The sequence below is a fragment of the Bos indicus genome, chromosome 3 (assembly GCF_029378745.1).
Source record: "Bos indicus isolate NIAB-ARS_2022 breed Sahiwal x Tharparkar chromosome 3, NIAB-ARS_B.indTharparkar_mat_pri_1.0, whole genome shotgun sequence".
Taxonomy (NCBI): Eukaryota; Metazoa; Chordata; class Mammalia; order Artiodactyla; family Bovidae; genus Bos; species Bos indicus.
In genome coordinates this window covers 101,304,201-101,327,745 of record NC_091762.1, presented here as the reverse complement: position 1 = coordinate 101,327,745, position 23,545 = coordinate 101,304,201, and the positions used below count along the sequence as shown (strand labels likewise).

Sequence of the window (23,545 nt, the reverse complement as noted above, 5' to 3'; positions counted from 1 at the left end):
TGGATTCTTTACCACTGAGCCACCTGGGAATCCCACCATGTTCCTAACCCACTCCAGTACTGCACTCTCAAATAAAAATTCAATTTCCGAGGAGATAAGTGCCATCTGACTGTACCCAGCAGACATGATCCTATTAATCCCTCAATTACTCAATGCACTCAGGAGAAGGCAATGGCAACCCACTCCAGTACTCTTGCCTGGCAAATCCCATGGACAGAGAAGCCTGGTAGGCTACAGTCCATGGGGTTGCTAGGAGTCCGACAAGACTAAGCGACTTCACTTTCACTTTTCACTTTCATGCATTGGAGAGGGAAATGGCAACCCACTCCAGTATTCTTGTCTGGAGGATCCCAGGGACAGGGGAGCCTGGTGGGCTGCCGTTTATGGGGTCACACAGAGTCGGACACGACTGAAGTGACTTAGCAGTAGACTTTGGCACCTAATGTACAGTCTTTCTTTCCACCTGAAGTGTAGGAAAGTTATTCAACCTCTATGAGCCCTACTTTCCTCACCTGTAAAATGGGAACAAAGATTCAGCTTATATATACACGTATATATATAAAATATTCTGAAGATTTATTTATATATATAAATAATATTCTTAAGATGTATTTATATATAAATTCAGTTTATATATATATATATATATATTTTTTTTTTAAGATTCTTTTCCATTACAGGCTATTACAAGATCTTGAAAAAAATGTAAAAACAAAAAATATGATTCATGAAAAGTACACTTAGATATAAGGGGTCTTTTGTGATTCCATATGAATTTTAGGATTTTTTTTTCAATTTCTGTAAACAATGTTACTAGATCTTTGACAGTGATGGCATTGAATCTGTAGGCTGCTTTGGTTAGTGTGGACACTTTGATATTAATTTTTCTAATTCATATATATGGGATATCTTTGCAAAAAAGAACAAAAGAAAAAATGGAGATAAAGAGAACATACCTCAGAATGCAGTTGGAGGATTAAATTAAATCATGCATATTAAGTGTATAGCATGGAGGCTTCTGGTGTTGGAAATCTCATGGGCTAGGAACCCCAAAACTGTTACAAATACCTAAAAATTATGGATAAGGCACTAACAAAAAATTACTCCAAATGTATTCAAACTTATGAGAAAGAATAGGAAAATACCAAGTGCCAGAATTGAAGAAGAAAATGAAAACTACGTTGAAAATTTTGCTGTTATTGCTGAGTTGCTAAGGTGTGTCCAACTCTTGAGACTCCATGGACTGTTGCCTGCCAGGCTCCTCTGTCCATGGGATTTCCTAGGCAAGAATACTGGAGTGGGCTGCCATTTCCTTCACCAGGGGATGTTCCTGATCCAAGGATCAAACCCACGTCTCCTGCATTGGCAGGCAGGTTCTTTACCACTGAGCCACCAGTTACACTGGGCAAAAGATGTAGCTTGAAGCTGGTATGAAAGCATGAAAGCTGGGAGTCTGAACTGAGATTCTGCATAAATGGGACCTCAGTGAAAGGGTAAATTTGGAGGAAAAAAATCTACCTGTAGCACAGGGAGTCATCAAGGATGTTTGTCTGTTTGGTCCTGGGACAAAAAATTCTGAGAGAATATTATTTCTAACCTAGAATTCTATGCAAAGATAAGTTATCATTCAAGAGTAAGGATGGAATAAAATTTTTAAACGTGCACTTCTCAAAATATTTACCTTTCATGCTCTCTTTAAAAAGCCAATAAGGACTGTGTTCCTTTGAAATGGGAGAGTAAACCAAGAAAGAATAAAATGTGAGATATAGGAACCAGGGTATCCAACACAGGAGAGAAAAGGGGATTCACAGAATGATAGTGAAAAGAAGTCCCAGGATGACAGATCTGTAGCAGGCTAGAGCAATGAGTAGAAATTGCAAGAGAGAATAGATGGCTTCCAGGAGGACAGTCTCAAAAGAAAAAAAAAAATGATGGACAGAATACCTAAAGTGTTTAAACAAATTGACATCTTTTCATTCCTTTTAAAGGACCTGAGGATGAATTAGTGATAGAAACAAAAAACTAAGCAACTTTAAAAGGGAGGCAATTAATAACTCTAAGAAAAACAAATCATTGTATTAAAAAAAAGGAACTTGGAACAGTTGACAGAACTTCTGGAAGAGTTGATAGAACTTTTCTTCTTTATCTTGATATATACCTTCCATATCTATATCTTTATCAAAACTCAGTATACAACACACACACTACTATATCTAAGATAACCAACATGGACCTATGGTGTAGCACAGGGAACTCTACTCAATATTCTATGATAACCTATATGGGGCAGGGGGGAGTCTGAAGGGGAATGGATATATGTATGTATGTAACTGGGTCACTTATTTGTATGCCTGAAGCTAACACAACATTGTGGATCAACTATACTCCAATAAAATTAAAAAAAAAAAACTTGGTATACCAAAAAAGGTAATTTTATGTATGTAATTTATACTTCCATAAACCTGATTTTAAAAAAAAAATCAAACTGTACTTTTAAAATGGGTATATTTTATTGTATACAAATTATAACTCAATAAAGTTGATTTTTTTAAAAGGGAAATATAGGGACTTTCCTGGTGGTTTAGTGGCTAAGAGTTGGTGATCCCAATGCAGGAGACTTGGGTTTGATCCCTGGTTAGGGAACTAGATACCACATGCTACAACTAAAGGTCCTGTATGCTGCAACTAAGACCCAAAGCAGCCAAATAAATAAATGTTTTAAAAAAAAGGGGGGGGGGGAATGTAACACTAGTACACTATATAACTCAGCTGTAAATAAGTCCCTCATAATTGATTTAATAAAAATTTTGATGCTACTTTATTGGGAGATTAAGAAAGAGGGAGCTTATGTACATTGGAGAAGGGCAGACAAGGTGCTAAATGAGTCAAATCCTTACTTTCCATAGTGCATTACAATAGATAATATCTAAAACTTAAAGAAAACAGTACTATAAATATGGTACTTAGAAATTTTGAGGGCATTATCAGAAGGAAAAAAAGAAGAGCTGAAAGCAGTTGCTTCTGAAGAGTAAGAATAATAAACAAGGAAGGACAGTGCAGGAAACCTTTGTTATTTACTCTAAGTCTTGTAACTATTTGACTCTTTAAATTATATATATATATATATGTATATTATTTGCATATACAATATATATACTAACACAAAGATAGCATGAAAACATAATCTAGGAACAAACCTAAAAAAGGTAAATAAGATTTTTATGAAGAAAATTATAAAACTTTATTGGGATATGTTTTAAAAGACTAAAATAAATGGAGAAATTCTAAGTGAATTAGAGCCTCAAATGTAAGAAGCAAGATTAAACTTTTATATGAAATTTTAAGAAAATCTCTTTTAAGATGTTAAAATAGGGAATAATTTCTAAAGCAAAAACCAGAAATCACAAACCATAAAAGAAAAACTGAAAAATCAATTTCAATAAAATTTAAAAGCTTCTATTTCTCCTAGAGCCCAGATTATAGTCCATAAACATGTTCCACAAAAAGAAACCATTTGAGCTGTTTCTTTAACCACTTTATTAAGACTGACATCATAGTCAAAATCAAGGCTTTTAAAAGAAATATCTGATTTCATTTCTGAATATAAAGTAATATGAAGTAAACACATGAAGTATTATTGTCAAAAAAAGTTGACACTGAATCTAATTAAATTTAGATCCAAACTCCAGTTTACAAGAAAATACTGAAAAAGAGAAGGAAGTTAGCCAATGTTCACTGCAGCATATATACAACTGCCAAGATATGTAAACAACCTGTGTCCATGGACAAATGAATGGATAAAGAAAATGTGGTATATGCATACAATGGAATATTATTCAGCCATTAAAAATAGTGAAATCTTGGCATTTGCAACAACATGGATGGAACTTAAAGGCATATGCTAACTAAAATAAGTCAAACAGAGAAAGACAAACACCATATAATCTCACCTACACATGGAATCTAAAAACAAATAAACAACAACAAAGCCAAGTTCATAGTTACAAAGAATAGACTAGTAGTTGCCAGAGGTCAGCGGTGGGAGGTAAGCGAAATAGGCAAAGGGAGCTAAAAGGTACAAACTTCTAGTTATAAAATAAGTAAGTCATGGAGATGCAATGTACAACTTGGTGACTATAGTTAATGATACTGTATTGTCCCAGGTGGCGCTAGTGGTAAAGAATCTGCCAGCCAATGCAGAAGACATAAGAGATGCGGGTTCAATCCCCAGGTCAGGAAGATCCCAAGGAAGAGGGCATGGCAACGGTCACTCCAGTATTCTTGCCTGGAGAATTCCATGGACAGAGGAGCCTGGAGGGCTACAGTCCATAGGAGTGCAAAAAGTCAGACACAACTGAGCACACCCACAAAGGAAGGGAAAGGCCATGTACGTATCTGAATTTTTTGTTCTTTAGTGTACAGGTAAGTTGAAAATATTAATACATCTGTTTGCAGTCACCAGAAATAGTAGGACAAAGTTTTTTCAGACATAGGTAAGACTGAATCCTTCGTCAGTCTGATAAATATGAAATACTACTATGAAGAAAATACAAAATCTAAGTACTTTTATATTATCAGCACCAGTTATAAAAATGGAGCTCACTCACCCAGGGCCTGGGAGAATGAATGAGCCAATAATCTCTTTTGATAAGTCAGAGAAAGAGGTTTGGGCAGCTGAAATAAAAAGTGATAAGCCAGTAAATCAGTGAAATTGTATGATGAGATAAGGCAAAATGAAGTAGAAAAGAATGCCACAAGGATAAAACCAAATGAAATATGTTGAAAGAATACAACATAGCTGATATGACGTCCACCTCCAATAATCTATAAGAATATACATTTAGCAAATGCAATGCAAATGACAAAGATGGTAAATTAAAATGGTAAAATACATTTTAAACAAAGAAGCCAAATAAAGCTAATATACTACTGTGGTCTTTCTCTGAGAAAAGCAGAAACCACATGGGATAACCTCACAGTAAAATTTGAGGAACTCAATCTGTAGGAAGTGGGTAAAAATAAAAGAACCAAAAGCGAATAAACTCAAAACTCAAAGGTAATATTCTTATCTACCAAAAATCTTATTGAAAAAGAATCAATGTTTAGGAAGTCGCCTTTTAGGCTTCCCTGGTGGCTCAGATGGTAAAGCATCTGCCTGGAATGCGGGAGACCCGGGTTCAATCCCTGGGTTGAGAAGATCCCCTGGAGAAGGAAATGATAACCCACTCCAGTACTCTTGTCTGGAAAATTCCATGGACGGAGGAGCCTGGTAGGCTACAGTCCATGGGGTTGGTTGCAAAGAGTCAGAAACGACTGAGTGACTTCACTTTTTCACTTCTTTCTTGTGGGCAAAAGGGAAGAGAAATAAATTGGCTCAAAGAAGCACTGCTTTTAAACCACAGCACAGCTGGAGGTTGTTACTTTCTCCCTTAAGGAGCTACGTGTCATCCCTTAGCAAACAACTGCCTCCTCAGGCTGTCTCAACTCTTCAACTGTTTATATGTATTTCCATTGCGCTTCCTACAAGTTCACGTTGATTCCAATCAGACAGTTCTGAATTTTGGCTCAAGTTTGACTTTGTTCTTAATGGTTATTCAGGAGGCTACTTATGTTCCTCCACAGGTCAGTTCTGTTGCCTTCTACTCCAGGTGAGAATGCAAGCTGCCGTGACAAAGCCAGGATTTCAGGAGTCACTGGTACAAGAGAAACCAAGCAGATAGCAAAGAGAGCAGAGACCTGCTAGTCAAAGTCACAACTTAAGAAAGCTCAGAGGTAGGAGTATAGGTAAAGGATGCTGTGTAAGTGATGTGGAAACAGGAGTAAGGAAGGAAAAGAAATGAGATCGTGAAGAATGAGTTAACAGAGAAGGCAATGGCACCCCACTCCAGTACTCTCGCCTGGAAAATCCCATGGACGGAGGAGCCTGGTAGACTGCAGTCCATGGGGTCGTGAAGAGTAGGACACAACTGAGCGACTTCCCTTTCACTTTTCACTTTCGTACATTGGAGAAGGAAATGGCAACCCACTCCAGTGTTCTTGCCTAGAGAATCTCAGGGACGGGGGAGCCTGGTGGGCTGCCGTCTATGGGGTTGCACAGAGTCGGACGTGACTGAAGCGACTCAGCAGCAGCAGCAGCAGCAGCAGCATGAGTTAATGAGGATTCTGATCTCAGGGATGAGGAGAAGCCCTAAAATAAGAAGTGATCAAAACCATAAGAAGAGGTAGTGGCTTGGGAATAAAATGTCCTTTTGGCAGTTACTTTACTCTTTACCTCATGCCCTCTATTAATAGTTGCCCCTAAGCCTCTATGGGTTATAGGAACTTATTTGCATGGAACTCCCAGGATCTCCAGTTCCAGACTAGGGCAAAAATAGCATTTCTAAGATCTACAGATTAGGGAGTAGAGAGTCTAGTTTATATCTCCATACTAAACTTTTAGACAGTAACTAAAACAGCTCTTGGGAAGACCACTAAACACCCTAAGCTTCTTGGTAAACCTGGCATCTAACCCTGTGAAAGAACACAGTTCTCTTCTCATTATCCTAGAGAAATCCTCCATTTCTTCCCTAAATAAGAAACTGTACTCAAGAAAGCCACACACCCAACATGATAGTATTAGAGATCTCCCTTCTGATCAGAAGCACCAAAATCTACTTGTATGAAAGCACAGAAAGACAAAAGAAGGCCAAAAAGTAAAAGGAAATGTCTATATACACTAAACTTCTGGAAGCCCTGGCCAGGGAAATAAGACAATAGAAAGAAATGAAAGGCATTAAGATTAAAAAGGAAGATGTAATACTGTTTTTATTTGCAAGCAACATGCTGTATATAGACAATCTTAAAGAATCTATAATTTAAGAAAGTTAAGGGGTAAAAGGCTAATACATAAAATCCAGCTGTGTGGCTATATACAAGTAACAATTAGAAAATAGAATGAAAAGTACTAGTTACAATATTATCAAACTGATGAAATAGGAATAAAATTACTGAAAGATGCTCAAAATATCTATACTGAAAATAATTTAAAAAAACACTACTGAGAGAAATTACAGGCAATCTAAATGAGTAGATGTCCAAGGATTCAATATTAAGATGTCAATTCTCCCTCAAAATGACCAAAAGATTCAGTGCAATGCCAATCAAAATCCCAGAAAGCGTTTTTCTGGCTAAAAACTGGCAAACTAATTCTAAAATTTATGTGGAAATGCAAAGGACTTAGAATAATCAAGGCAATCTTAAGGAAAAGGAACAAAGTTGGCAGATTTATAGTACCTGATTTCAATACCAACTTTATAAAGTTAAGATAATCAAGACTTTATTAAATGTAGTACAGAAGGAGACAAGACAAACAGACCAATGGAACAAAGAAGAGAGAAGAGAAATAGCACACACATCATCAGTCAGCTGATTTTCAACTAAGGCACCAGAGCAACTCAATGGGGAAAGCAAAGTCTTTTTAACAAATGATGCAAGAACAACTGAATATTCATACAGAAAAAAGTAAACCTTTATTCCTATAACACTTTTAGATGTAAACACAAAAGAATATCTTTTTATGCTTAGGGTAAGCAAAGATTTCTTAGGATACAAAAAACACCAACCACAGGGGACTCTGCTGGCAGTTCAGTGGCTAAGACTCCATGCTTCCACTGCAGGGGGCACAGGTTCAACTCCTGGTTGGGGAACTAAGATCCAGCATGCCTCGTGGTATGGCAAAAAAAAAAAAAAAAAAAGTACTAACCATAAAAGAAAAAATCGGTAATTTGGATTTCATCAACATTTAAGACTTTTGGCCATCAAAGTCACCATTAAGAATATAAAAAGGCAAGCCAGAGACTGGCAGAAAATATTCACAACACATATCTGACAAAAGGCTTGTATCTATAATATACAAAGAATTTCTATAATCTATAATAAAAACTGAAAAAAAAAGGCAAATGTCTTGAATAGACATTCCATGAAGATAAACAAATGGTCAATAATCACATGAAAATGTGATCAGCATCGTTATTATCAGGGACATGCAAATTAAAACCGCAATGAGATAGTGTTACGTAATACCCACTAGAATGGTTAAAATTAAAAAGATTGACAGTACCAAGTGTTGATGAAGATGTGAAGCAAATGCAATTCTTATACACTGCTGACAGAAGTATAAAATGTACAACCACTTAGAAAACTATCTGGCATTTCTCAATACAGTATATTCTACAAACTATAATGTAATTTTTTTCAAACTGTAATATTTTTACAAAAAGATCTGCAGAACAATGTTCATAACAGCTTTATTCATATATCTAAAATTTTGAAACAATGCAAATGACCATCAACAGAAAAATGGGTAAATAGTGGTATTCTTATTCAATGGAATACTACTCAGCAATAAATAAGAACAAACTAGTTATACTAGTAATAATATGAATTTGAAAAATACTATGTTGAACAAAAGAAACCAAAATAAAATTATATGATTTCATTTATATATAGTTCATGAACAAGCAAAATTAACATATGGTGACAGAAATCAGAATAGCAGTTGACTTTAAAGGTGGGGGATTAACTAAAGTGAAGCACAAAGGAACTGTGAGAGGTGATGGAAATGTTCTAGATTTGGATAATGATAACCTAGTGGCTCAGATGGTAAAGAATCTACCTGCAATGTGGGAGACCTGGGTTTGATCCCTGGATTGGGAAGATCCCCTGGAGGAGTGCATGGCAACCCACTCCAGTATTCTTGCCTGGAGAATCCCCATGGACAGAGGATCCTGGCAGACTACAGTCCCATGGGGTCACAAAGAGTTGAACACGTTGAGCAACCGAGCCACAGCACAATCTGAGTGTATATAACTGTCAAAACTCATCAAACTATATACTCAATATCTATTTTACTGTATATAAACATAAAATACATTTATACACAGTAAATGGGCACTGTGTATACACATACCCTGGTGGCTCAGTGGTAAAAGAATCTGCCTGCCAATGCAGGAGACTCAAGAGATGAGGGTTTGATTCCTGGGTGGGGAAGATGCCCTGGAGTAGGAAATGGCAACCCTCTCCTGCATTCTTGCCTGGACAAGAATAAAAAACTGGCTACAATCTACAGGGTTGCAAAGAGTTGGACTCAACTGAGCATGCATGCAAAGGAAAGGAAAGGCCATGTAAATATCTGCATTAATTTTTTGCTCTTTGGTGCACAGATAGGCAGAAAGTATTAATATATCTGTTTTCAATCACCAGAAATAGTAGGAGAAATTTTGCTCCCCAACTCAAACAAGATGGCAACATTATCAGAATGAATTTTTTCCAAAGGACATCAATTTTAGAATAGTCAACAGTGGATCTTCCTTAGTTTATGTGCCACAAACCATGGGGGAGACTGCATCCTCATATCCGTAGGCTCGCAATATAATTTTTTTTAAATTTTTATTTACTTGCTATATCATTTTTAAAATAATTTTATTTAGTATTTATTTATTTTTGGCTGTGCTGGGTCTTCATTGCTACACGGTCTTTTCTCTAGTTGCAGCAAGCGGGGGCTACTCTCTAGTTGAGGTACTCAGGCTTCTCATCGTGGTGACTTTTCTTGCTGTGGAGCATGGGCTCTAGTGCGTGGGGGCTTCAGCAGCTGTGATACGTGGGCTCAGTAGTTGCGGTTCCCAGACTCTCGAGCACAGGCTCAACGATGTGGCGCCTGGGCTTAGTTACCCTGAGGCATGTGGAATCTTCCCAGATCAGAGATCAAACCTGTGTTTCCTACATTGGAAGGCAGATTCTTTACCACTGAGCCACCAGGGAAGCCCATTCATGTTAGTTGCTTAATTAAAGGAGACTAAACTTCCAAATACTATCATGTGAAGGAGCCGAAATTTTTTAAAGTTTCTTCCTATTTCTTTCCACTCAATCTCTCATCTGCAGAGTCAGTTGGTGGTCTGATTTCTATTACTATACATGAAAATGAAAGTGAAAGTTGCTCAGTCATGTCCAACTCTTTTGACACCCCATGGACTATACAGTCCGTGGAATCTCCAGGCCAGAATACTGGAGTGGGTATCCTTTCCCTTCTCCAGGGGATCTTCCCAACCCAAGGATCGAACCCAGGTCTCCCACATTGCAGGCAGATTCTTTACCAGCTGAGCCACCAGGGAAGCCCCTACTATACATAAGTTTTGCTTATTCATGAACTTTATATAAATGGAATCTTCTGAAGTACATTAGAAATGTATCTTTTTTATAAAGATGTAGTATGACTGAAAAATACTGGAAACTAGTGACTGTGACAACTGAGTGTCTAAATCTTTACTAGTAACCAAACTAAACAGCAGCTGAAACATGGGCAACAAAATATGGGGTACTAGAATATATTTTTTAAAACACATTGTAAACTGCAATGCATTGGGAAAACAAGATGATATTTATTTTCAACAAATAAACAAAAAAAATCAATAAATAGTTTTTCACCTTAAGTTTCTGATATATGTGGCGCAGAGAATCTGCAGTTCCCATGTCAGCTTCATCAGGAATACACACGATATCTAGCTTCATTTTCATCTTGTTGAAGTCTGCACACAAAGCCTTTTGGACATCCTTGGTTGTAATGACAATGACTTCTATAGCATGAAAAAAAAGGAAGGAATAGTGCAAAAACTCTCATTCATTTAGACCGTGGTTACACTACTTCAATTAGATTTGGTCTGTTTCTAGATTTAGTAATGACAGCTAATATTATTGAGATTTTGCAACATACTTTACATGCATCTTCTCAATTAATTCTTACAGAAAATTATTTAAAAATTGTAAAATTCCTCCATTTTACAAATGAGGAAACTTGGACTAAAAGATATGAAGTGACTTTGTTCAGGGTACATAAAACCAGTAAGCAAGAGATCTAAGATAAAACATGTTAATATATTAAACACTACTTCTTCCTGACATAAAGAATGCAAAAGAGCACTTATTAAACCATATACCAATGAGATTCTATTCTATTCTAGTTTTAATTTTTGGTCACACCATGCTGCATGTGGGATCTTAGTTCTCCTGACCAGGGATTGAACCTGTGTCCCCTGCATTGGAGGCATGGAGTCTTAACTACTGGACCACCAGGGAAATCCTGGGATCACATTTTAAAACTTTATTCACTACAAAGAGAGAGCTATCACCACTTCCCATCAGATAGCTATTAGTGTTTCACTGATGATCATAATGAATCCAGTAACAGACAATTTCCATGTAATAGATGCCTTCACCTTATCCATATAGCCATCAATTAACAAAAACTTGGGGTTCTGTCATAGATCTTTGGCAGGGTAATGTAATCCACTGCAATATAACATGTGTTGCAGATATCTGAAGATTAGATTTTAGCATCTCTAAAGTGTAACAATTTCTATATGTGTTTCATGATAGTGCTCAATTACCTCTCCCTTTCACTATAATCATTCTTTTTTTCACTTTCTTCTTTTCTTTCTTCCTTCCTTCTTTCTTCCTTTTCCCACTTAGCTTTCTTTCAGTCATTAACTCACTCATTCAACCAACAAATACAATTATATTTAATATGTAAATTCAGGCACTGAGAATTCAGAAATGAACTAAACATGGCTCCTATTCTTAAGAAACGTAACATGAAATTTTAGACATGAAAATGGTTAAGGAAGGCTTCATGGAAGGGATGGCTTTTGAGGCAGGTCATGATGAACTCAAGTCCAATTTAGTATATACCGTATATAAAATGCTGATGTTACAGAGATGAATTAGACACAGTACCTGCTCTCAGGAAGATCAGTCTAACATGCCACTAACTACAGCATAAAGCAGACCTTAAAAGGTACTGAGATAGAAAAACGAAGTGTGATGAAAACATAGAGGACAGGGTGACTGACACTGTTTGGGATTTCAAGAAGGTGACATTTCCATACGGTGGAGAGATTTTAGGTCGAATGAAGGGAGTTAACTATAAACATGGGACAGTCTCATAATTGGACCAGTCAGTTCTGTTCAGGCACTCAGTCATGTCTGACTCTTTTTGACTCTACGGACTGCAGCACACCAAGCTTCCCTGTCCATCACCATCTCACGGAGCTGGCTCAAACTCATGTCCATCGAGTCAGTGATGCCATCCAGCCATCTCATCCTCTGTCGTCCCCTTCTCCTCCTGTCTTCAACCTTTCCCAGAATCAGGGTCTTTTCCACTGAGTCAGTTCTTCACATCAAGTGGCCAAAGTATTGGAGCTTCAGCTTCAGTATCAGTCCTTTCAATGAATATTCAGGACTGATTTCCTTTAGGATTGACTGGTTGGATCTCCTTGCAGTCCAAGGGATTCTCAAGAGTCTTCTCCAACACCACACTTCAAAAGCATCAATTCTTCCCCACTCAGCCTTCTTTACGGTCCAACTCTCACATCCATACATGACTACTGGGAAAACCATACCTTTGACCAGACGGACCTTTGTCAGCAAAGTAATGTCTCTGCTTTTTAACATGCTGTCTAGGTTTGTCACAGCTTTTCTTCCAAGGAGCAAGCGTCTTTGAATTTCATGGCTGCAGTCACCATCTGCAGTGATTTTGGAGCCCAAGAAAATAAAGCCTGTCACTGTTTCCACTGTTTCCCCATCTACTTGCCACAAAGTGACCAGATGCCATGATCTTCGTTTTTGAATGTTGAGTTTTTCACTCTCCTCTTTCACTTTCATCAAGAGGCTCTTTAGTTCCTCTTCACTTTCTGCCATAAGGGTGGTGTCATCTGCATATCTGAGGTTATTGTTACTTCTCCTGGCAATCTTGATTCCAGCTTGTGCTTCATCCAGTCCCACATTTTGCATCATGTACTCTGCATAGAAGTTAAATAAGCTGGACGACAATATACAGCCTTGACATACTCCTTTCCCAATTTTGAATCAGTCCATTGTTCCATGTCCAGTTCTAACTGTTGCTTCTTGACCTGAATACAGATTTCCTGGGAGGCAGGTAAGGTGGTCTGATATTCCCGTCTCTTTAAGAATTTTCCAGTTTGTCGTGATCCATACTGTCAAAGGCTTTAGCATAGTCAATGAAGCAGCAGTAGATGTTTTTCTGGAAATCTCTTGCTTTTTCGATGATCCAACGGATGTTGGCAATTTGATCTCTGGTTCCTCTGCCTTTTCTAAATCCAGCTGGAACATCTGGAAGTTCACGGTTCATGTACTGTTGAAGCCTATCTTGGAGAATATTGAGCATTACCTTGCTAGCATGTGAAATGAGTGCAATTGTGCAGAAGTTTGAGCATTCTTTGGCATTGCCTTTCTTTGGGATTGGAATGAAAACTGACCTTTTCCAGGCCTGTGGCCACTGCTGAGTTTTCCAAATTTTATGGCATATTGAGTGCAGCACTTTCACAGCATCATCTTTTAGGATTTGAAATAGCTCATCTGGAATTCCATCACCTCCACTAGCTTTGTTTGTAGTGATGCTTCCTAAGGCCCACTTGACTTCACATTCCAGGATGTCTGGCTCTAGGTGAGTGATCACACCATTGTGGTTATCTGGGTCATGAAGATCTTTTTTGTACAGTTCTTCTGTGTATTCTTGCCACCTCTTCTTAATATCTTCTGCTTCTGTTAGGTCCCTACCATTTCTGTACTTAATTGTGCCCATCTTTGCATGAAATGTTCCCTTGGTATCTCTTCATTTTCTTGAAGACATCTCTAGTCTTTCCCATTCTATTTTTTCCTCTATTTATTTGCATTGATCACTTAGGAAGGCTTTATCTCTCCTTGCTATTCATTATGGAGAGACTAATGCTAAGCAGGGCTATGAACTTCCTAAAATAATGAACTATATGAACAGAATGAACAAAGAGTTTATAGATCAACTCCAGAATATCATGTTTAGGAGTCATTCTCCAAATTCTGAGTTAGCCTCATTCAGAAGGAATTTTCTATATAACAGGCATTTAATATACCACAAAAGACTATCCCCAAATATAACTAAAGATATATAGCAAGAGGAAAAAAAAAAAGTGATAAATGACAAAGCCATAAGAACTTATTAAAGGAAAGTAGTATATTTAAAAGTGTATTAAGATGTGTCATTCACCTGTGATACTGAGTTCTAAAAAGAAAATCTTTTCTAAAACACATTTCAATGTCAATATCATACAGACCACTGCAAAGAAGTGTTCATGGGTCTGTCTCAAGAAAGTATGAGTGGAATAAACACTGGATCATAAGCCTAGGGCCCAGGATCTGGCACCACCTCCATCTGGTATTCTAATCTGCTATATCTAACCAAAGGACACCCCAAACTCATTGTGGCCAAAGCCAAACTCACTGTCTTCGTTCAAACCTGTTCATTGTCTTACATTTCCTCTCCTATTACTGACATCACCATCCACTTAGCTACTTACCGAAGCAGAAAGTAGAGGGAACTCATCCCTTTCTTTCTACTACCCCTCCCCATGAATCAACAACTTTCCCAAATGGGCCTTCTTCACCATCCTTAGCACTAATGCCTTAGTTCAGGCCCTCTTTGTTGTTAGCATGGACTTTTGTATCAATTTCTTAACTCATCTCCTTGCTTATAGTCTTGACCCCCTCACACTAATTCTTCATACAGCTCCCAAAGCAATTTTTTAAAAAATCTGTATTTAAAATTTATTACCATGAAGTTGTTCACATTTGCTTATTATCTTTTTTGTTTGTTTGCTTGTTTTGACTGCGCTGCATGGCTATAGTATCTCAATTCCCCACCAGGGACTGAACCTGGGCCACGGCAGTGAAAGTGCAGAATCATAACCACTAGACCACCAAGGAACTCTCTTGCTTATTAACTTTTAATGTCTGTAGGATTTGTGGTGATGTTTCATCTTTCATTCCTGTTATTAGTAATTTGTGTCTTCTCCCCTTTTTTTGATCAGTCTAACTAAAGATTTAACAATTCTATTGATATTTTTTTTAAAGAGTCACCTCTTGGTTTTACTGATTTTCTCTAATGCTTTTGGCTTCTATTTCACTTACTTCTACTCTTATCATTTTTATCTCCTTTCTACTTGAGTTTCATTTGCTTCTCTTTTTCCAGTTTGTCAAAGTAGAAACTTAGATGATAATTTGAGACATTTCTTTTCTAACAGAGAACTTAATGTTATAAAATTTTCTCTAAACATTGCTTTAGCTACATCCCTCAAGTTTTAAAACACTGAATTTTCATTTTCAGTAAGTTAAAAACATTTTCTAATTCCCCTTGTGGCCAGATGGCCAAAAAGCACAAGAAAAGATGCTCAACATCACTAATTATTAGAGAAATGCAAATGAAAACTACAATGAGCTATCACCTGGCACTGGTCAGAACGACCATCACCCAAAAAAAATCTAAAAACAATAAATGCTAGAGAGGGTGTGGAGGAAAGGGAACCCTCCTACATGGTTGGTGGGAATGCAAATTGGTACAGCCACCATGGAGAACAGTATGGAGGTTTCTTAAAAAAACCCAAAATTGAAACTACCATATGACCCAGTAATCCCACTCCTAGGCATATACCCAGAGAAAACCACAATTCAAAAAGATACCTAAAAAAAAAAGATACATGCACCCCGATGTTCAGTGCAGCACTATTTACAATAGCCAGGACATGGAAGCAACCCAAATGCCCATCAACAGAGGAATGGATAAAGAAGATGTCATATATATACTTGGTGGAATACTACTCACTCATAAAAAAGAACAAGATAATGCCATCTGTATCAACACTGATGGACCTAGAGACTGTCATACTGAGTCATGGAAGTCAGACACAGACAGATAAACATCATATGATATTGCTTATATGTGGAATCTAAAAAAAAGGAGTACAAATGAAGCCTGTATAGAAGCAGAGCCACAGATGTAGAAAACAAACCAGGGGGCAAAGAGGGAGAAGGAATAAATTGGGAGTTTGGGATTGATGTAGAAATACTACTATATAAAATAGGTAACTAATAAGAACCTACTGTATAGCACAGGGAACTCTACTCAATACTCTGTAAAGGCCTATATGGGAAAAGAGTCTACAGAAAGAGTGGATATATGTGTATGTATAACTGATTCACTTTGCTGTACACCTGAAACTAATACAATACTGTAAATCAACTATACTCTAATAAAATTGTTTTTTAAATTTCCTTTGTGTTTTCCTCTTTGGGTTATGTACAAATATGTGGTTTGATTTCCAAATACTTAGGGATTCTCTTGATACCTGTATGTTATTGATTTCTAATGTAACTCTACTGTGGTTAGAGAATATATTTTGTATTATTTTAATCTTCAAAGAATTATTGAGACCTGTTTTATTTCAAAAAATACAGTCTATCTTAGTAAAAGTTCTTAGCATTTGAAAAGAATTGTGCATTCTGCTTTACTAGGTGGCATGTTCTATAAATGTCAATTAGGTAAAATTGTAAAAAATCCTAAGGAATCCACAAAAGGCTGCCAGAATTAATAATAAGTGTATTTAGCAAAGTTGTAGGATACAGGGCAGCATAAAAAAGCTATGTTTTTATGTACTAGCAATGAATTTTCTGGAAATTGAAATAATTACCATTTATGATAACACCCTCTTCCAACAACACAAAAGAAGACTCTACACATGGACAACACCAGATGGTCGACACCAAAATAAGATTGATTATATTCTTTGTGGCCAAAGATGGAGAAGCTCTATACAGTCAGCAAAAACAAGACCAGGAGCTGACTGTGGCTCAGATCATGAAGTCCTTATTGCCAAATTCAGACTTAAATTGAAGAAAGTGAAGAAAACCACTAGACCATTCAGGTATGACCTAAATCAAATCCCTTATGACTATACAGTGGAAATGAGAAATAGATTTAAGGGACTAGATCTGATAGACAAAATGCCTGATGAACTATGGATGGAGGTTTGTAACATTGTACAGGAGACAGGAATCAAGACCATCTCCAAGAAAAAGAAATGCAAAAAAGCAAAATGGCTGCCCGAGGAGGCCTTACAAATAGCTGTGAAAAGAAGGGAAGCGAAAAGCAAAGGAGAAAAGGAAAGATATACCCATTTGAATGCAGAGTTCCAAAGAATAGCAAGGAGAGATAAGAAAGCCTTCCTCAACGATCAGTGCAAAGAAAATAGAGGAAAACAATAGAATGGGAAAGACTAGAGATCTCTTCAAGAAAATTAGAGATAGCAAGGGAACATTTCATGCAAAGACGGGAACAATAAAGGACAGAAATGGTAGGGACCTAACAGAAACAGAAGATATTAAGAAGAGGTGGCAAGAATGCACAGAAGAACTATACAAAAAAGATCTTCATGACCCAGATAATCACCATGGTGTAGTCACTCACCTAGAGCCAGACATCCTGGAATGTGAAGTCAAGTGGGCCTTAGGAAGCATCACTAAGAACAAAGCTAGTGGAGGTGCTGGAATACCAGTTGAGTTATTTCAAATCCGGGAAGATGACGCTGTGAAAGTGCTGCACTCAATATGCCATAAAATTTGGAAAACTCAGCAGTGGCCACAGGACTGGAAAAGGTCAGTTTTCGTTCCAATCCCAAAGAAAGGCAATGCCAAAGAACGCTCAAACTACCACACAACTGCACTCATGTCACACGCTAGTAAAGTAATGCTTAAAATTCTCCAAGCCAGGCTTCAGCAATACATGAACCACGCAGAGTACATCATGAGAAAAGCTGGGCTGGAGGAAGCACAAACTGGAATCAAGATTGCCGGGAGAGCTATCAATAACCTCAGATATGCAGATGACACCACCTTTATGGCAGAAAGTGAAGAAGAACTAAAGAGCTTCTTGATGAAAGTGAAAGAGAAGAGTGAAAAAGTTGGCTTAATGTTCAGCATTCAGAAAACTAAGATCATGGCATCTGGTCCCATCACTTCATGGCAAATAGATGGAGAAACAGTGGCTGACTTTATTTTTCTGGGCTCCAAAATCACTGCGGATGGTGATTGCAGCCATGAAATTAAAAGATGCTTGCTCCTTGGAAGGAAAGTTATGACCAACCTAGACAACATATTAAAAAGCAGAGACATTACTTTGCCAACAAAGGTCCGTCTAGTCAAGGCTATGGTTTTTCCAGTGATCATGTATGGATGTGAGAGTTGGACTATAATGAAAGGTGAGTGCTGAAGAATTGATGCTTTTGAACTGTGGTGTTGGAGAAGACTCTTGAGAGTCCCTTGGACTGCAAGGAGATCCAACCAGTCCATCCTAAAGGACATCAGTCCTGGGTGTTCATTGGAAGAACTGATGTTGAAGCTGAAACTCCTATACTTTGGTCACCTGATGCGAAGAGCTGACTCATTTGAAAAGATCTTGATGCTGGGAAAGACTGAGGGCAGGAGGAGAAGGGGACGACAGAGGATGAGATGGCTGGATGGCATAACCGACTCAATGGACACGGGTTTGAGTGAACTCCGGGAGTTGGTGATGGACAGGGAGGCCTGGCGTGCTGCGGTCCATGGGGTGACAAAGAGTCGGACACAACTGAGCGACTGAACTGAACAAATAAATACAATAAAATATGTGTAAGTCCTATACACTGAAAACTATAGAGTAGTTGTGTAAGTTAAGAGAAATTACAAAAGGCCTAACTAAAAGGAGAGTTATATCATGCTCCTCAATCAGAAGGCTCAATACTGTTAAGATGTGAGTTCTCTTTCTACTGATATATGGATTCAATTCAGTCTTAATCAAAATTCTAGCAAGTTTTCTTGTAGAAATTGATAAGCTGATTCTGAAATTTATATAAAGATACAAAGGACTTAAGAGTAGCGAAAACATGAATTTAACCATTTTAAACTTTAGTTTAATAATCCTTTCAAGACTTCCTTGTGCTTCCACTGTAGAAGGCATGGGTTTGATCCCTGGTTAGGGGAACTAGGATCCCACATGCCTTGTGGCACAGCCAAAAAAAAAGGCTCTTCACTGATTTCCCACTGCTTTCAAGAAAAAAAAAAAATCTAAATTCCTCAACATGGAATACAAGGCCCTTCATAGTATAATGCCTGTTCATTTCTCTCATTACATTTTTTCCCTCTTACGCTCGATATTGCTGTTGTTGTTTAGTCACTAAGTCATGTCCAACTCTTTGTCAACCCCATGGACTAGAGCCCACCAGGCTCCTCTGTCCATGGGATTTCCCAGGCAAGAATACTGGAGTAGGTTGCCATTTCTTTCTCCAGGGGATCTTCCCAACCAAGGGATCAAACCTGTATCTCCTGCATTGCCAAGCAGATTCTTAACCAGTGAGCCACCAGGGAATACACACTGATGTTACAGCCAAATAAAATGAAAAGTAGTTATAAAAAAAAGAAAAGAAAAGTCATTGCGAGAATATGTGCTGATCATGACTCTATCTCTGCAAAATTTACTACTTCTGTATGGAATACTTCTGGTCAGAATGTCAATCTATTTTCCAAGAGTCAATTCAAGGGTCAGCTACTCTGTAAAGTCTTCTCTGAATCTCGCAAGTTCAAACAGTATCTTCCTTATATTAATAACAAGCACTTATAATGTGCCTCTGTTATAACATTTATCACATTACACAATGATAATCTGTTTACATATGTATCTCTCCACTAGACTTTAAGGTTCTAGAAATCAGGGCTTGAGTTAACCTTTTCAATTCCGTACTCCAGTGTTTAATATACTACCTGGCACATACAGGTTCTCAGTAAATACTATGAGGCATGTGGTCGTTCTCATATTATGTTCTGATATCCTTCCAGGGTTATCTTGGATCACTGTGGAGACCAGCTCTAAAAGAGAAACACTTAGCACTATCTTCTCAACCTTTTTCACACAGCAATAGAATACTCCAAAGTTTCTAATTTAAAGAGGCCAGTCTCCAGCCAACATTGAGTCCTAGTCTTCTTTCATTCATTTCTCTCACCCTCATAAAGCTGATAAATTACTAGGATAAAGAACCCTAAAAGTTTTGTGAGTATATCTCATTGCCATGACTCACCTTCAAATCCAACACGCTCAAGCAGGTTCAGTGGGTACCAAATTAAAGGTTTGTTGCCGACTGGAAGCAGAGGTTTGGGAATACTGGAAGTCAGGTCTGTCATTCGCGATCCCCCTCCAACTGCCATTACAACTGCTTGAAATTCCATTTTTAAAAACTGTAATCACAGAGAAAACCAAGAGAAAAACGTAATAAAATCAATGTACACACAGTATTAATCTTATTTTTATTTAGGTTATTGATATTCACTTATGACAAACGTCATTTCCAACACCAATAACCAGAATAAGAAAGACTCCTTAGCCACAGTATAAACATCACATTTATCCTATTCTCTTACTGATAAATACTCTCATTTCCAGCCTGGGATTATGGGCTAGAGGGGGGACATGAATAAAACAAAAATCTGGCTCTTGCTCTTGAATTGTTGACAATTAAGAGAAGACAAATGCAGTAAATTACAATACAACATCATTAATGCCATGACAGGGATATATCTAAGGTACAGTAGGCATATATAGTGACAGTAACACCTAAGTCTTCCTAGAAAACATAGGGAAGGTTTTATAGGAAAGTGATGCTTGAGCTGACTCTTAAAGGAGTAAGAGTTTACCAAGTTGGTTTCTGATATGTGAGTTTGTATTCCCTGAAAAAAATTTTAAAACTTCTGACTAGAATTAACAGCACAAAGACAAGCACATTAGATCTCTGAAAAGTATGAAATGACTTAAGATGCTTCTATTAATTCAGCCACCTGCTCCCATTTTTTCATTACCCCCAACTTGAAATATAACACTATAAACTCAAATGTAGGCTTGTATCTTAACCTAGGTTTGCAGAGCCCAATTACAGAAACAAACCAAGTTAATTTCTTTTTTTCAGACTCAAGGTGATAAATGAAACTGTTTGACATTCAAAAAAAAAATCTCTTTACAGCTGCTACCACATAAGAGAGGCACATTAAAAGCTCACAAATCCTTATTGATTTAAAATAGAAGTACTATTTGACTCACAACAAATGATGTAACCTTTTAAAAACAAAGTGAAATTCAATGCTCTGGAAACAAAAACGTATTTAACACCAAACTGGGAAATAATGTTGCTCCTTTATCATAATTTTGATCAGTCCTGGGCTCCTCACATCAGTATCTAAACTGCAACACACACACACCATACACCCCAGCACAAAGTAAAGGCTCTTACACAACATCCACAACGTAAAGATACGGTACTTTCAATTCCAGCAGGCACTGCCTCAGATTGGTATTTAACTTCAATCTGGCATTATATAAATCTCATAACATCTGATGTTACTATGAAAAGTATTAACACTGGATCCTTAAGAGTTAAAAGACCTGAGTTTGAGTTCTGGTTCTGTCACTCACAGGTGAGGTAATCAGGGGCCTGACATTTAAAACTCAGCATCCTCAGTTTCTAGAAAAGAGCCTGGTGGTTAAGTTCACAGGCCCTTTAACCAGACTGCCTGGATTTTAATTCTAGCTCTACCATGAATTAGCTGTAAGATCCAGGGCAAGCTACATACCTTTCCCAAGCCTCCATTTTCTTAATTTTCTAAGGTGAGGATAATTAGTTTCTACTTCACAGAGTTGTTATAAATATTAAATAAGTTAACCCAAGTAAAGCACACAAAACAATGACAAGCATTATACAAGTTTTTGATAATAGACAGGTCATGGAAACTTTCTGTGCCAGCTGAACCATGCTGTTGCATAATTCTGGTCCCTGAATCGCTATTCTTGCTTCCTTAGTTGCCTTTCTCCTGTGTCCAGTATGTAATCACCAATTAAAGACTCAGTTGAAGAATCACCTTGTGTATAAAGACATTCTTATCCCTTCCCACCCTCTCAGAGAAGTAACTCTTTTCTCCTTAAAGGCTTCCATTCTACTATATACAGATCATCTCTACCTTTCAGGATTCACTGCCCATTTTAATTTTCATTATTTCTTGGCAAGTGTGGCATGTAGGATCTTACTCCCCTCTCCCTCAACCCACCCCCTAGGGATGGAGCCCACTGCCCCTGCATTGGAAGTGTGGAGTCTCAACCACTGTACTGCCAGGGAAGTCCATCTGCCTGTTTATTTAAATGTCTATTTCCTTTGAGTTCCTTGACTGTCATCGCTGTATTCCCAGTACCTGACATAATTCCTGTCAGATGCCAGGCATTCAGTCAGTACTTGTGGAATGAGCATCTGTGAACCTCACAACAACCCAGAGTATGCGTCAAGCTCAAACATGTGCAGAAGGGACATTAGAACCCAGATCACTAGGATCTGAGGTTCCTGCTCTCAACGAGGCTCTGGGTGATAATCATGAACATAACTGATAACAGGCAGCCTGACAAATGTCTCAATGTCACTGCCACGACTCTGAGCGATGGGAATCAAGGCAATAACTCGCTAGCCACTCAGGCTTTAGAGAGGGTGTTCTTGTCATCTTCAACCTGCCTCCGATACAGCCCTCACTGCCTTCTCCCTTTGTAAATTGATAAAAACCCCGAATCACAACTGATCTCTCAGCCAGACTTTATTGTATTGCTCTTTGTATTTGTATCTTGCACCTAAAACAACCAAAAACAGAATAAAAGAACGAAGGACTTTTAAGTGGAAAGGATCAGGCACTGTGCGCAGGGCGTCCGGTGCTCACTCGCTGTGACTTCCAGCAGATCCTCCCCTCCCTGAAACAATTTCCTCAACTTTTGCACAAGGTGGCTGGCTCGGATGCTCCCCGAGCTTCCTTTTAGTTCGGGCACTTGGCTCCGCGGCCAGGTCCGGGAAGCACTCGAGCTGGCGACTCGGGCTCTGCACCCCTGCCACCCCCTCGGGCCCTCCTCTGCAAGGCTTGAGGAGCCCGCCTCCCTCCGGTGAAGTGAGGCTCGGCGGCCTCCACCGCGCGGCTCCCCCCGCCAGCCCGCTCGTGCGCGGCCTGGCAGCGCAGAAGCCGCAGCTTTACCTCAGGTCCCCGCGCGCCGCCACGGTTCCCAGCGCTCCCCGCGCTCCCCACGCTGCCGCCGACTGACAGCCAAAAGGCGCAGGCGCACGATGGCCGGGCAGATCGATGGGACGCGCTGGGCAGGCCCGCAGAGAAGAAAACGAGCACCGAGTAATAGATGACGGCGGAGACGGGCGCCACTGGGAGGAGGGGAGGAGTAGACGAGGCGGGGCCGCCGGAGCCTTTTCATTCATTCACAAATTACCAACGCCCACGGAGCGTCCCTCACGTTGCAGGAGAACTAGTTCCAGTCTCTTCCTTCAGACAATTCTTCTAGGACCTGGTCCCTACTACCACTCTGCGGAAGGACAGCTTATTGGGAGCTGCGGTTTAGGGCTGGCCAGTGGAGAAATCACCAAGGATTGCCAAGGTTTTCTGTGACCAGTGAGATCTAATGTGGCCACTCAACGTTGGCTTTCTGAACCAGATTATTATGGTATGGAAAACATCCACCTTTAGCCATCAAAAGTTGGTCGGGAGTGTGGGATTCGGGAAGATCTCACGGTAATGGTGGGGAAAATCCCCTGGAGGAGGGCATAGCAACCCACTCCAGTATCCTTGTCTGGAA

At 38.7% G+C, this 23,545-nt stretch overlaps 1 protein-coding gene across 1 annotated transcript in view; it reads right to left on the bottom strand.

The window, feature by feature from the left end:
* Positions 1 to 23,031, bottom strand: part of EIF2B3 (eukaryotic translation initiation factor 2B subunit gamma) — a 112,802-nt gene extending 89,771 nt beyond the window's left edge. The window contains exons 1-3 of the mRNA XM_070786663.1: positions 22,939 to 23,031; positions 19,968 to 20,124; positions 10,462 to 10,610 (exon numbers count right to left, since the gene is read on the bottom strand). Of these exons, the coding sequence (XP_070642764.1) occupies positions 10,462 to 10,610; positions 19,968 to 20,115 (297 nt within the window). The 5' untranslated portion in view covers positions 20,116 to 20,124; positions 22,939 to 23,031. The remainder of the gene's footprint in view (positions 1 to 10,461; positions 10,611 to 19,967; positions 20,125 to 22,938) is intronic.
* Positions 23,032 to 23,545: the final 514 nt, after the last annotated feature.